This window comes from Cyprinus carpio, chromosome B25, assembly GCF_018340385.1.
Source record: "Cyprinus carpio isolate SPL01 chromosome B25, ASM1834038v1, whole genome shotgun sequence".
In the NCBI taxonomy this organism is placed as follows: Eukaryota; Metazoa; Chordata; class Actinopteri; order Cypriniformes; family Cyprinidae; genus Cyprinus; species Cyprinus carpio.
In genome coordinates, this window is record NC_056621.1 from 19,068,225 (window position 1) to 19,083,037 (window position 14,813).

Genomic DNA, 14,813 nt, shown 5'->3' on the forward strand with positions numbered 1-14,813 from the left:
ATCAGATTTGAGGACCAGAAAGAGCTGCTGTATAACATGCAATATGTATTTTATGTTGAATGCAAGTGAATTCTGTTGTGTGTACAAATCATCTAGCAGAGCTTATTCTGATCTTGTAGATAGATTCTTGAATTTTGCTTGTGGTTTCACACATAAAATAAAAAAGAAAGAAAAAATGAACAATAAATAACCAATTAATTAATTAATACTTTTGTTCTATTATTCTGTTTATAATCATACTAAATTCAGTTTTTTTATTTATTTAATTTACTATTTTTTATTTAAATATTTTATTTAAAACACACATACAATTCAATACAAATATATATATGAAATACAATAAAATCGTATTAATTTACGATTTATTAAAAAAGCTAAATACATTTAAAAGTAATTAAAATGCACACATATGTTTCTAAATGTTGCTTTCTAAAATTGCATAACATTTTAAAAGTTACTTATTAATTGATTTAAATTTGTAAACACACACACACACACACACACATTTCTTTAAATCAAATATAAAAATTTCATTTCAAATATTTATTTTTTTAAATTAACACATCTTTAACTTTTTAATATATTATTAACTAATTAATATAAAAATGCACGTTTCAGACAAACAAACATTATTTAAATGAATAAATGTCAAATAGCCTAATTCTTTTTTTTTATTATTATTATTATGCATTTATTGTTAATTGTAAAAATGCACTTTCCTTCCTAAGAGAGTCAAAAATGCATGAGACATTAATCATAAAAATTGTTTTTTTTTGGTGTTGATATCGTCTGTCAAATAATGGAAACATCAAATCAGCAATCAGGTGAGACCATCGCAGCAAACGATTAAAGGTTAACACACGGAGCTCCTCATCGCGCCGGAGCTCCGCCGGTAGTTGGACACCGTTCCTGCCCATAACGGCTCCACCCAAGTTCGGTTGCCCAGCAGCGAACCTCCGAATCCTACTACGGTAACGCCTGAGCTTATGAATATTAATTACGTAACGGTGACGTTCGGCCAGTAAGCCTGACTGGTTTTCTAACGATAATACCCGCCTCATGAATATTAATGACCCTAGCGCACGAATGCTCGACGTCACGTCAGCATGACCTATTTAATAATTCATTAGCTCGTCTGGGAGCATAGTAGGATTCGTACCGTCGCTCCGCGGCAGCGTCATGGATGCTCAGTTGAACGTGGGGATCGAGAGTCGATCGCATCGCAGGACTGGAAGCGGAGCTTGTGGGATTTATGAGACTCGTTACTAAATAGTTTACCAGACTAAAGGCGTGACAGCATCCGCGCGCACAGACGGACGCGTCGCGTCACATCGGTGAAACAAAGCGTCTGTTTCGCAGAGAGCACGAGTCGAATCAAAATGTCAGATGCAGCTAACGGTACCGGAGCTCACGGACGCCAATAGAGCATTGCTATTGTTTTTATGCTGACGGGTTTTCAGTTAACGGGAGATGTGACGTTTAGGTTCGTGCGTTTGATTTGAAATTTTGCAAAGTTGCGCGTGGACTTGGATGGAGAGCAGGTGCATGATCGCATCACCTATGAACCGCAAGAGCAATGCGATTCTTCAGTGTTTTAATAAGATCTGAGGTTAAATCAGCATTTATTTGATTGCATTGTTTTTTTTTTCTTTCTCCATTGCAATGCGATAAAGTACCAGTAGCGTGATCTTCAAATTTACTGTTGCATACTCAATCAATGCAGCACTCGAATGCATATTTAATCCATTAAACCTAAAGCGTCTTATGTTTATTTTTTGCACATTGCTACTGTTTGATTCTAGATATGCTTTAAAAATCAACTCGCTATAATTACTGCCTTAAATCTTTAATTAAATTCAAAGTGCCAGTGTCATTCCTAACCTGCAGTGATAAGTTCAGTGCACTTCTTTGACCAACTCCGTAGTGAATTACTCCAAGAAGATGTGTAGAAATCTGAGTTAACTGAATGAAAACAAATTTACAGTGCATAAAATGGATATGTTATTGTATGATGGGGTTTCATGCTAAATATTGCATTTGTTAATCGAGTGGTTTTGTTGCTAACATGGCTGTTTAAAATACCAACAAATCATCTACTGTAAGATTGTGTGGTTTATTGTTAATTAAATGCGAAACCGCAATGTTAAAAAGTTAGACTGGTCATTTGCGCGAAAGCTTTAAATCCAGAGGATGATCCTGTCTGGAGTGGCTGGACTGCTGTCAGAGCGGCTTGCTCAAGATTAGCAGCCCGCTGCTCTTTTCTTTGCCTGTTTGCCTACAATCAAAACATTCACGGGACAATTCTCCATCTCTACCTGTTTTTAAAACTTGTTTGTGCTGAATGGGAATTAAATGAAGTCCATTTGGCTTGCAGATCATGTGTGATTCTTCTATAGAGTTAGAATAGTAAGAACCCCACTGAGAAAATGGCATTGTTTTTAAAGAGAAGCAGCTGACTTTTTTTCTGCTGCTGTAATGTGACATTGGCCGAACCGAGAAGCAGCTTACATGCTGTAAATATGAGTTTGTGACATAAGGAGTCTTAATTTTTAGCAAAACAAGACTGATTCTGCTGCTGTCTGGAGAAATATGACATTGTGACGCTACACATTTAAGCGCGGCGAACTGAGAAGCAGCTGACACTTTCATTCTGCTGCTTCTGCGAAGATGAGATTGTGATACCAGGAGTTTAGTTGCGGCAAACCGAACCTGATGCTGCTGCAAATATGAGATTGTGACATCAGGACTCGTTCTCTGAAGCGCCAGACTGACGAGCGGCTGACACTCTTTTTTGCTGCTGATGATGCTGCAGCTGCGAAAATGCTGCGATTCCCTGTGAAGAAGATACGAAAGCAGTTCAAACTTCTGCTGCTGCTGGTGCTGCTCACTTTCGCCGTGTGGTTTACGTACCTGCACATCAACCAGGGCAAATCCATCAAACTCCACTTCAACTATGGAAAAGGTAAGCTGTGTTTGGTTTTTATATTTTAGACGATATGAAAATAATAATTTAGGATGTGAAAGGAGGTTTTTTCTGGTGTAATTTTTGAGCGTTGAGGAGAAATGAAGCCGAGGTTCAGAATGAAAGCAAGATGAATAGGAACCGCTGAATTATCAATTTCATTATTAACTTTAATTAACTAGGGCACCAGCGCTGATACTGAGTTTCAACATCAGAGTCCAGAACAGTTCATTGCTGGCAGATGAAAACTGGCATTTTAGAGGAGCGTAACATTAGTATTATCAGCTTTTTGAATCCGTTAGTATTGAATGCCTTTTCATTTTGCACAGAAAGCTGAAATATTGCATTTTGAATTAAATTAAGTTGACATTATATTGGTTTCATTTGAAGGTGCTAAAATTATGCAAATATGGACAGCATAAGCAGACATGTTCAGATGAGCAGTATTAGAGCTTAGTTTGCTATGACGAATTCAGAGAAACTAGATTCTCGGCTTTATGATTAAGCAGAAGTGTGTTTGCAGAAGCCATGTGCTTGTGAGAGTCTTCTTTACCTCTGCAAAACAGATTCAAACACACACACACACACACACACACACACACACACACACACACACACACACACACACACACACACACACACTCATGATAATTGCTCATTGTGATATTGTATTGGTAGCTGTGTGGCAAGAACTTGAATTAAAAATGGAAAAAAAAACCTTTTGACTTGTATTAAAGAATATAATTTGTTTAATGAAATGTGCTTCATCACATCTGCCCCTCCCCCTAAACATACAGGTGTTGTACTAAATTTACTAAAATGCACCTTTAATAAATTTACTAAAGTTTAATATTAAAAAAAAAATGGCATCAGCTTCAGATCTGCATATTAAATGTTAAGGTGCAGTCACATTTACTGCTGTTAACTGATTTTTCACAGACAAAATATTGTCATTTAGTAAGAATCTAAATGATTGTGAATTTTGGGCAAGAGGGCGAAAGATTTCCCCACTCAGATTTTGCATCGGGTTCAGTTGGTCTTGTAAATTTGCCGCGTTGACCAAATGAAAGCTGCTTTGCTTGAAAGTCTTCACCAAAAGTTTTCACCAAAGCTTCCAAATTTTCCAAAATTTTACATAAAAATGACATTAGCTTATAAAGGTATGGTAGTACATTTACCATTGTTCACTGAATTTGCAGCTGGAAAATGACTGGAAAATGAATCTGAGGATATTTCATCTGGTGGTGGATGAGGAGATGCCCCTCACATTCTGAAGCACTTTGAGTGTGTAGAAAAGCGGTATATAAATGCAACAAATTGTTATTATTATAAAACATTTCCCCAAGCTGATTTCGCATTAATTCTGTTGGTCTTGTAAATTTGCCGTGTTGACCAACTGAAAGCTGCTTGGTTTGAAAGCGTTCAAGTTTTCACCAAAGCTTCCAAATTTACCAAAATGTTACATAAAAAAAAAAAAAAAAAAAAACGGATGGTACATTTACCATTGTTCACTGTATTTGCTACAGCCAAAATTCAGTCATTTCAATAGGAATCCATGTGATGGTAATTTCGCTTGAGGGTGAAACAGTTGTCCAACAGACAACTTCTTGGTTTGACTTCTGTGTGACTTGCGCTTTATACATTGCTCCACTATTGACAATATACAGTAGGCTTTTTCAGTGAAATTTTAGTAATTTGACAGCACCTTAAAGCTTATATTTAAAGCACTAGTCTGCTAACACAGTGTCCGACCCCTAGAGCCCATCTGACAACAGCTTTTTTGTGTCCGACACTCTAGAAGAGGATCTTCTTTCTCATTAACAGCTGCTAAAAGCTCTGTGTGGTTTGGCATCTCTCCCTTACTGCCCCAAACTGACCTCAATCATAACCCAGGAACTTCAGCCTCTGTCTGACCGCTCCAGTCTCTGAGTGGGCCACCAAATCACTCCTCTTGCGAAGGAGAAGAGCACTGGAATCACTCAAGTGCAAAAAGGCCTTGCAAATTCTGCATTAGCACAAAGAAGATGACGTCTGGAAAATAACGTGGCACAGCACCAAACCATCTACGACAAAATTAAAAAGTCTGTGGGGCTCGCCGAGTGACGTTACTGACATTTTAATCAGAGATGTTGGCTGTGCGTGTTTGCACAAATAGGCTGATTTATTTTCACCCGAGGACTCATAATAGTCACCTTATTCCCAATTACAGGCTCCATAGGCTTGGGTCAAGATGTAGCCATGCACCAGCTGTGATAGGTTGCTGTGAACAAGGGTCTTTTTAAGCAACCAAGTGTGAAGGAATGTGTCAAAGTAGCAGGCGGGTCATTCATGTTATGCAGTACCTTTTGAACTCTGTATGTTTTTAAAAAGGAATGTGCTTGGGTTGTAATTTAGAGGTATTGCTATAAAAGCATATATTAGACTCGCAAATAAATGCCCTGGTCAAGCTCAGGCACTTAAACATCATTAATTATAACCTATTTGCATGATGGCAAGGAAATTAACAGGATGGAAATAAAAAGCTAGTTAGCCATTGCTCAGTGTGGGATTTTGAGTTGGCTTGCTTGAGGTCAGGAAGTTAATTACGATATATTTTTAAGCATCTTTTAGAACAAATTTCTTTTGTTGCATGTAACATTGTGTATTGTTTTTCAATTAGGCTAAATTATATTTTCTCATTTCTATTTTTTATTTATTAATGCTCAAACAGTAATTACAAAAACAAAATTTCTAAGGGATTATATACAAATAAAAACCATCAATATATCAGTTCTACATAATTAACACTCACACACCCACACATCAAATTGAGAATAGTTAGAGAAAAAAGAAAAAAGAATGGCATAAAGATGGGATAAAAGCCAAACGTTGTACAAAAAACATAACCTTAACATAAATTGCAAATGGCATGCAGGAAAAAATAGTGTGCGCACGATTTACTAATTCGTTCCCTCAATGTACTAAAACGTGCACATGATTACTATTGCAATCCCTCGATTTACTATTGCGTTCACTCGATTTACTATTTCGTTCACTTGATTTATAAATTGTGCGCACGATTTACTAATTCGTTCCCTCGATTTGCTCAATCGTGCGCTAAATCGTGCGTTTAATTCAGTAATGAAAAGTGGATAACTATTTTCAAACTATTTTGTTGTTTATGAAAAAAACTATCAATCAATCAATAAATAAATGTAGTATAATATTGACAGAATAAAATATGTAAGAATCTAGGTGAGACCAAAGATCTCTTATTTCCGTGCTGCTGTTTTCCCGCCAAAATGATGTCACTTCCTGGGTGATGATGTCATTTAAAGAAACTGTGTTTAACTTAAAGGGATATTACAAACGACAAAACGTTTCCAAAGTGAAATTGAGGACAAAGAAACAACATTTGATGACCAATTAAAACAATACTTCTGTGAAAACATGGTTTGAATGTTTTTGTTTTAAATATTTCAATCAGAGGAAGAAAAAAAAATGAAGAAATAAATTACATTTTTAGAACCCCTGTTATACATGATAAAATAATACATTTATTTATTTAAATTTACTCCTGTTTTAAATTAATGGGTGTAATTTTTTGCCTAACTAAAGATAGCAGAACACACCCCAATCTGCCATTGGTCGAAAAAAAACAAAACAACAACAACTTTTTATTGGTTGATTCAGTGTTGCTGAGTCAGGCTGGTCAGGAATCTCAAACAAACAGAGCAATGTTTTGATAGCACCACAGTGTTAATGCTGTTTAGGGAAATCAGCCTACTAATGTCTTACTTAAAGCTGTCTTAGTTTGTATATTAAAGTGTTTTAACATAAAACATACTGTAGCTTTAATGGTAATAAAAATAAAACATATTTGAACATGAAGAACTGAATTGTGAAAGTGGCCAAAGTGGAGTGTTTGTCAATACAAAGGAAGTCTTTTTTAAAATTAGTTTATTGCTTTAGGTTACTATGTTTAAGGGAACTGATCCCGTTTTGGCATCGGTGCTCAACCTCTAACCGGGACCCCTGTGAATGCTGAATGAAAGGGTGTGAGAAATACACACAAGTGAACTGAGAAGGAGTGGGTTGAGATTGGCAGGTTGGTTACAGGCACAGAAAGGGCTTTTGGGAAAGGTCATATGATACTGCTGTGTGTGTGTGAATGGAAAGCAGCCATTTCCCACCATAATCTGTCCGTATTAAAGCATGACGGCTGTTAAGGTCATAATTAGGTTGATGTATAATTGAAGTGTCATTTTACTTTCACTGAAAAGGTACCCTAAAGCTCTTTTGTTACTATGAAAACATGTCTTACATGCAGCACTTTGTAATGCTTAGAAAAAAATCTACAATAACATTAAATGACTGGTTTACGGCAGTGAATATATTATGTTACGTGCCTATTTTTACTATGGTTAATGACATTAATGGATTCAAACTGCATTCATGCACAGATTCACAGTATGGTTTTGCTGTAATTTCCTTTATATTACTGTTCCTTTTGTTAATAGGGAAATTGAGCACAAATTACTTCACCTGTGGGATGCCTGTTTGCTTTTGTTAATCAGTGACGCAGAAACTACTAATTAATTTTTCTTTCTTTAATCTTGGTTACAAGTGCGATGAAAGTGTATAGTGAGTTACCTGGATTTTGTGTGCTGAATTCATCTGCAGCTTAGAATGGACGGCATGTACAGTATGAGATGTAAGACGTCTTGCTGCTGTCATCATGCTTTGTTTTATTAATGTACATTTGAAGAACTTGCAACAAACGTAACTTTTTTGGACAGTGAAGTATCGTAATTGTTTATTACAATTTTTTTAGAGCAGTAAAAACTATGGAAGCTTGTTTCTGCTGCAGAATAAATAATCATTTAATTTGTACATGACATGTTGAACAATTTTGAGTTTAAATTCCGTAACTCGCACTTTGTTTCTTGCAAAAAAATTCAGGATTGCAATTGCAATTAAAAAAAAAAAAAGGTCAGAATTGCGAGATATAAACTCATTGTTAGTTTGTCTCACAATTCAAATTTTTTTGTTTCTGCCACCGAACATGTAATTCTAACTTATTTTTATCTTTCAGTTCTGCCTTTTTTCTTGCAGCTGTGAGTTTATATCTTGCAATTTGTGTTTTTTACTCCCAGTTGCGAAAAAATTTAGAATTGAAATTAAAAAGTCAAATTTTTTTTATTCTGTGCAGAAACGACTTTCATAAATATTCTGTTAAACATGCTTGTTTATTTGAAAAGTTAACTATTAATTTTAACAAATGAATATTTAGAACAAAATTTTACAAAAATGATTGTGTAGTATTTTTCAGATAAATTATAAATTATTTGTGTAACTTGAAGAGCTGTTTAAGTTAATATTTCATTCAGTAAAAAATAAAGAAGCTGAGATTTGAACATAAAAAATGATGCTTACTAAATGTAACTGATTACAATTGATAACATTTTTGATTACTTTTCAAAATTTCTAATGAATGTTTTCAAATCAGACAGGTTGTAGCCTAAAGCTTTCAGTGGCAATATGGATTGATGTAATTGGCAGATGTGGTGCGCTGCAAATTCAAATGAGAACCAATCGAAAGCATCAGAATAATATCGCTTTAATAAATGACCTTGAAATGGCAGGAGGCATCGTGCACATCAAAAACCAGCTAAGAAACTAATTTATATTAGTCAACATATTCTAGCTAGCTATAATATTTAGATGTAACCATTAACAATTTCATAAGTAACTGTAATTTAATTGCATTTTTTTCTCAGTAACAACATTAGTATTATTACTGAAAATAGTGTGACTATTTTATGACTAGTATGACTAATATGACTATTGAAAATTAGGGATGCACCAAAATAAAAATTCTTGGCCGAAGACAAAATGAAACATTGGGCCGAATTCCGAACACGGTTTTCACATTTTTCCCCCATGTATTTTGCCATTTTTTCACCATTGCATAAATTAAATAGCCAAAATATGCTTTTTACTGTTTTGTTCTGCTTTTCAAATAAAACTTCAATTGCAAAACAACAATTAAAAAATATTTACTTAACACTGAACATTTTTTTTAAACATCCTAGCAGACATACCAACAAAGCACAATATAACTTAAAATTAATAAGTTAGTAAAATAATATTTTTTGGCCATTTTTGGGACCCCCTTCTTAAATCAGGCATGTATTTTTACTGTACAAATAAATGCAGTCTTGCTAAACAGAAGAGAATCTTTTAAAACATTAGAAAATATTACAGATCTCAATTTGAACACTATATGTGAATGTTATAATACATTTATTAATAGAGCTGTTGTAGGGTAATTATTATTTTCATTATTATTGTCTTTTTTATTTTATTCTACAGAACAAGAGTAAAAATTACAATACTAACATTTATGAATGTTTATGGAGTTGTTGCGTTTTCTCAGCTTTTATTTTGGCGGAAACCCGCAGGAAGATGCTTCTTTTTGTTGGCAATAGATTTATAAATGATTCTCATTACGAATTTGGGATGTTTATTGCACGTATCACATTGTCACATGCCTTTAAAAATGAATACAAATGTTAATGAGCAACTGACGAGTAATACTGTGTTTCAGCGCAGATTTTCCTCACGCTTTGGACTTTGGACCGTGTATTAGAAAACATAACATTCTGCAGTTTATCTACTAATTGTTTAAGACCATTTTGCGATTTCAGTCATCATACAGTAACCAGCGAAATCCGCCTCCTCCTCTTCTCATCGGAGACATGCGATGCACCACTAAACAGTCTCTCACTGTCAGTGCTTCGTGCTTGTAATATTTTTACGTCTTTCTCGGACAGTTTTAAATACTTTCACACTGCAGACATCGCGTCACGTCATTGTTCGCCTGTTCGTATGACAACACTCGTACAAATTCATACGTTTTTTGCCAAATTGTATGTATTTTACGAGTTTTTTTTACGAAATTTTACGAAATACAATTCATATTAATTTGTATGAATGACCTACACCTAACCCCGCCCCTAAACCTACCCGACACTGGGGTTTAGACAAATCATAAAAAATTGTGCGAGGAAGGTCGTACAAATTCATACAAATTAGCCACCTCGTAAAATACGTAAATTTATTTTTTTGCTATTTTCTTCCAAACAATTTCGGTGGCCGAACATTCTGTGCATCCCTATTGAAAATAGTAGTGTATTTCATCCCAAGACTATCACATGTGTGGAGACAGAAGACATCCACATTGGTTTATAGCTTATACAACACTCCTCAGCTCAAAGATATTTGATCCTCATTGACTTTCATTTTATGGACAAAACATTCTCCAAAATATCCTCTTTTGAAGATGTTTTGTCACAATGCATTAAAGCACAAGGCTTGCTTAGCTTTATCAGTGACACATGGGCATTCTTCCTATCTCACGCTCATTGTGTATCATATTTCAGTGTCCTGGCTGAGAGATGCTTCACATTGAAGTCGGTGTTACTTTACTGTAAGTGATCCATCTGGTAAAGCTGGATTACAATCGATCATCAAAGGCCTGAAGCGGCTTGAGTGGGCTTTTATTGTGGTTGTGTGTGCAAAGGTCACCTTAACAGTTTGACATTTGCACCTACGTTGGCAAGCGATGACAAGAAAAGGAAGTGATGCGAGCAGTCAATCACACTCCAGTATGTGCTTTGTCATAGCGGTACCAAGCAAAGATTTGGTTACGAACTGAGCAGGAACAAGGTTGCATTCACTGTACAGGTGGAAATTAAATGTTGGCCCCCGTCCCAAATGCCGTACTTGGACTTGTGGTCTAAAAATGTATTAAAACATTCTATTCATCAATGTGAATGATAGTGATTTGAATTAATGCATCTCTTATATGAAATGCAATATGTTTGTAATATCTGAATTATAAGTCATTTTGATATTTTTTGAGTGTTCGAAAATATCTTGTTGATACAACTATGCTACACTGTATACTGAATTTTTGAAAATGAAAGATTATTGGTGTACAATCAAAAAATATATATATTAAGGTCTTTCTACTTAATTTCATGTCAGCTTGTTGTTCCTTTGTAATTATTTGTGAAATTCATTAGCAATTTCTGAAAAAAACCCCACAATTTTTCACCATTAAAAAAAAATTATTATAAACAAAATACAAGAAAGGTATTTTACTTTAGTAAGTAAAAGTCATTTGCCGTAATGTTTTTGTAATTAATTAAAAGTTAAAAATAAAGTTAAAAAATATTGTTTTAATTAATACAGGTTATTAAAATATCAGATAATTTGACCTTTTTATGACATTACAAGGTTATTTCAGTTTAAATTAGTAAACTATATTGTAAATAGTACAATAGTCAAAAATCTTTACAATAAGGTTCCATTTGTCAGCTATATTTAATGCATTAACTTTAACAATGACCAATACATTTGTTACAGTGTTTAATAATCTTTTTTAACGTTAGTTTATAAAAATACAACTCTTCATTAATAACATTAATAGAAACAATTTTTGATTACAATAATTTGTAAATGTTCAAAACAACATTAGCTAAGATAAATACATCTTTTAGAATTTTTTTATTGTTAGTTTGTTACCTAATGCAGTAAACTAACGTTAACATATGGAATTTTACTGTAAAGTGTTTTACGGAAATTTCACACAACCACACGAATACAAAGATTACAAGATTTTTGCATTTGTTCATCTTGTAACTCTTATTTGTCATTGACCCAGATTTAAATGTTAAGAAGCAAAGGTCTTTTAGGCTCCTAAAAACATAACATTTTTACATCCTGTAGTTGAAAGTACAAAACCATATGTACTTAACATATAATACTTCCATTTTTGACAGCCTTGTTTTCATTCGCCTTAAATGAAATATGTGGTTTGGTCTGAGGTCTAAAGGGCCAGCCTTTATCTTCAGAGTTTCAGTCCCTCTTTGAATGCAGTCAAACTGATTCTGAACTGTTTGTAGTGAGATGTCGCAAAAAGATTATTTGAGGCGTTAAGTGCAGTGTTGTGTGTGTAGATCTGCTGATTGGGAAAACATGAGAATATTGGATTTGTTCAGTAGCATCTGGGGGTTATTCTATGGTAGAATCTAATTTTTCAAAATTAGGAGCACTTGGCACTTTAAATTGGACTCATTTGCCTTGGTTTTAATGTGAATCTGCAGAGCAAACAACGGGACATCATCATTTTAATGTGCCTGTAGCAGGTGGGATTCTTTCCAGTGTATCATAGCCGAAAATATTGTTGGCTCAATGCATTCTTTAAACATAAATCCAGCGGGATGTCGAAAAATCCACTGGAAAACAAGTGGAAATGAAAAATGACTCATCAGTACTTCTGGTCCAAGGCACCAGATTAGTGTGTTTGTGTTTTGGATACAAGTGGTTTCCAAATGGCAGTCTTGTCATACACATCTGATTTGCATTGATCTTCTACAGTGGAGTTGATTGATCATACTTTAACTTTCAGAGCCCAAGAGTTTTTCCATATTCTTCATATTCTGTGCGATGGTCAGTTCATGGCAGTGACAATTAACTTTTTCATTATTTTTTTCTAACATTATTAGGTGTATTCATCATCTGTTTAAATCAAATCCTGTTTTATGTCTGCAACAGTTTTGTTAGCTTATGTCCTTTTATCTGTTCAGTCAAAATGTTACATTTAATCAATAAATTCTGTTACATTTAATCAATAAATTCAATTCAATTAGAAAGTTTCTTATCAAATGAAATCAGTATCAGCGAATCCATTTTTGCACTGCAGAAGTGGCACAGAAACTGCATCTAAAGCATCATTTAGATGTATTTACATCGCAGTTACACTTTCATAACAATGCCGTAAGATTGTTTTAAAAAAAATTTTAGAATATTGAAATGTTGTCTTAATTATTGTCTTAATAGGCGAGATTTTTATTCAACGAATTTGTGTGAACAGCTGAATCATTCAGAAATAAAGCAAGTGACTGTCTGTATGAATGAATCAATGAATCATTGATTCATTCAAAATGCTGATTCATTTAGAAACGAGAGAAGAGATGCACAACAGTTCTGCCATTGGTTTGAAACCGTTTTCATTGCCAAAATAGAGACAATATTGTGCCTAAAATAAAACTCACAATATTGAACTGTTGTATAAAATCAAATTTGCAATCGTGCTGATATTTGGGAAAAAACAGGGTGCTTGCTTACTGTATGTAATATTGCTTAACCATATCATCTAGAAATATAAGACAAAAACTCATACATTTTTGCTCAAGTATATTGAATTTTGGGGTCATTCAGCTAGACCACATCACACATCGAAAGTCTGGACTCTGAAGGCTTGTTTTTGGCAAAGTAAGTACAAACTGGATAATGTCAGCTTCTACATTGTTTAAACAACAATTCTGATATTGTCATAGTCTATGCTTTTATGGCGCATTCCTACTTAAAAAGCTCCATTTATGGCATGGAAGAAAGCACAAGTTACGTCTTCCGAATTTCTCCTTTCTTTGTTATATGGAAGACATGAAGTTATACAGGTTAGGAATGGCATGAGGACGAATAAAGGATGGATTTTCATTTTTGACAGAACATCTCCTTGTATAAAGACCATCTAAAAGGAAACTCCAGCCTTCTTCTCAAGTCTTTACTCATTACCCGCTGTCAGTCGTAGGTCCGCATGGACTTGATATCCACCCGGAAGCTTCTGGTAAGCAGTGTGTTTTGTAGAGACCAGCACACAAGGTGCTTTCATTGTTTTTTATTCTGCCCAGTTGAGAACAAGTGCCCTCAGGCTTACAGAACAAACGTTCTCATCTCTGCCGGGGGCAAACCGACACCATCCTGCTCTGAAACTTACAGTTGGGAGCACAAGAAGGGATAGAGTCATAAAAGGACACTTTAAATGACTGGTTAATGTTTCGCCAACCGCAGGTGTATCAGGAGTGGCTCAGAATACGTTAGCCGGTTGAAATCACAGTCAGAAGTGGTTAATCTACAGCGTGCGAAGCCTCGGGGAATGATGTTTTACATACAAAGTCTCCACAGGTGCTGTGTGCTTTGAAAAGTGTTTAGGGATTTGCATTAAAAGCAAAGGCTGCTTTTCGTCCACCTGCTTCACGGTTACAAATCCACACATTTGACAGCGTGTTTATTTGTCATTTGGTAAAGTCAGCAAGCCATTTGGAGTGTGTTTGTTGATAAATATTAGAATGCATAATTACATTTGTTTTGTTATTAAAAACCTCCGCAAAGTGCATTCAAATCGTTTAATGCACAGTTAGCCGTTGATTATCCCGCTTATGCCATGGTCATTTGCCAGCATTCACATATTAAATATGTTAATAATATTTGCACTGCAATATTTGACTGGAACAATAAAAAAACAACAACAACAAGTTAGAACTTGTTAGATGTTACTATGGTTACCAATGTTTATAGGAAGTGCATTAATATAGAACGTGATTAAACTGACCTGGAACTACCTGTGCAGTTAAAGGACTGTAATCAACACCTGCCAGCCAATCAGAATCGAGTATTCAGACAGACCATGGCATAATCGTGATTAATCATTGCCCAGCACTAATAGTCATATTTTACACTACTGTTTTTTTTTTAAATAAGTCTTTTATGCTTTTATTCGATGCTGCATTTATTTGATTTAACAAATGCAGCCTTGCATAAAATTGTGAAATATTATTACAATTTAAAATTAGTGAATTAAATTAAAAAACTCTTATGTTAAAATGTAGGAGATGTAATGCTGAATTTTCAGCATCATTACCCCAGTCTTAAGTGTCACATGATCCTTCAGAAATCATTATATACTGATTTGCTGCTCAGTTATTATCAATGTTTATTGGTACTCAGTGTTTATTTTTCT

The 14,813-nt window shown here is 34.6% G+C and overlaps 1 protein-coding gene across 2 annotated transcripts in view; it reads left to right on the forward strand.

Moving 5' to 3' along the window:
• Nucleotides 1–1,134: 1,134 nt before the first annotated feature.
• LOC109097386 (N-acetyl-beta-glucosaminyl-glycoprotein 4-beta-N-acetylgalactosaminyltransferase 1-like) overlaps nucleotides 1,135–14,813 on the forward strand; it is a 136,713-nt gene continuing 123,034 nt past the window's right edge. For both annotated transcript variants that reach the window (XM_042753516.1, XM_042753517.1), the window contains exon 1: nucleotides 1,135–2,962. In XM_042753516.1, the coding sequence (XP_042609450.1) occupies nucleotides 2,821–2,962 (142 nt within the window). In that variant the 5' untranslated portion in view covers nucleotides 1,135–2,820. The remainder of the gene's footprint in view (nucleotides 2,963–14,813) is intronic.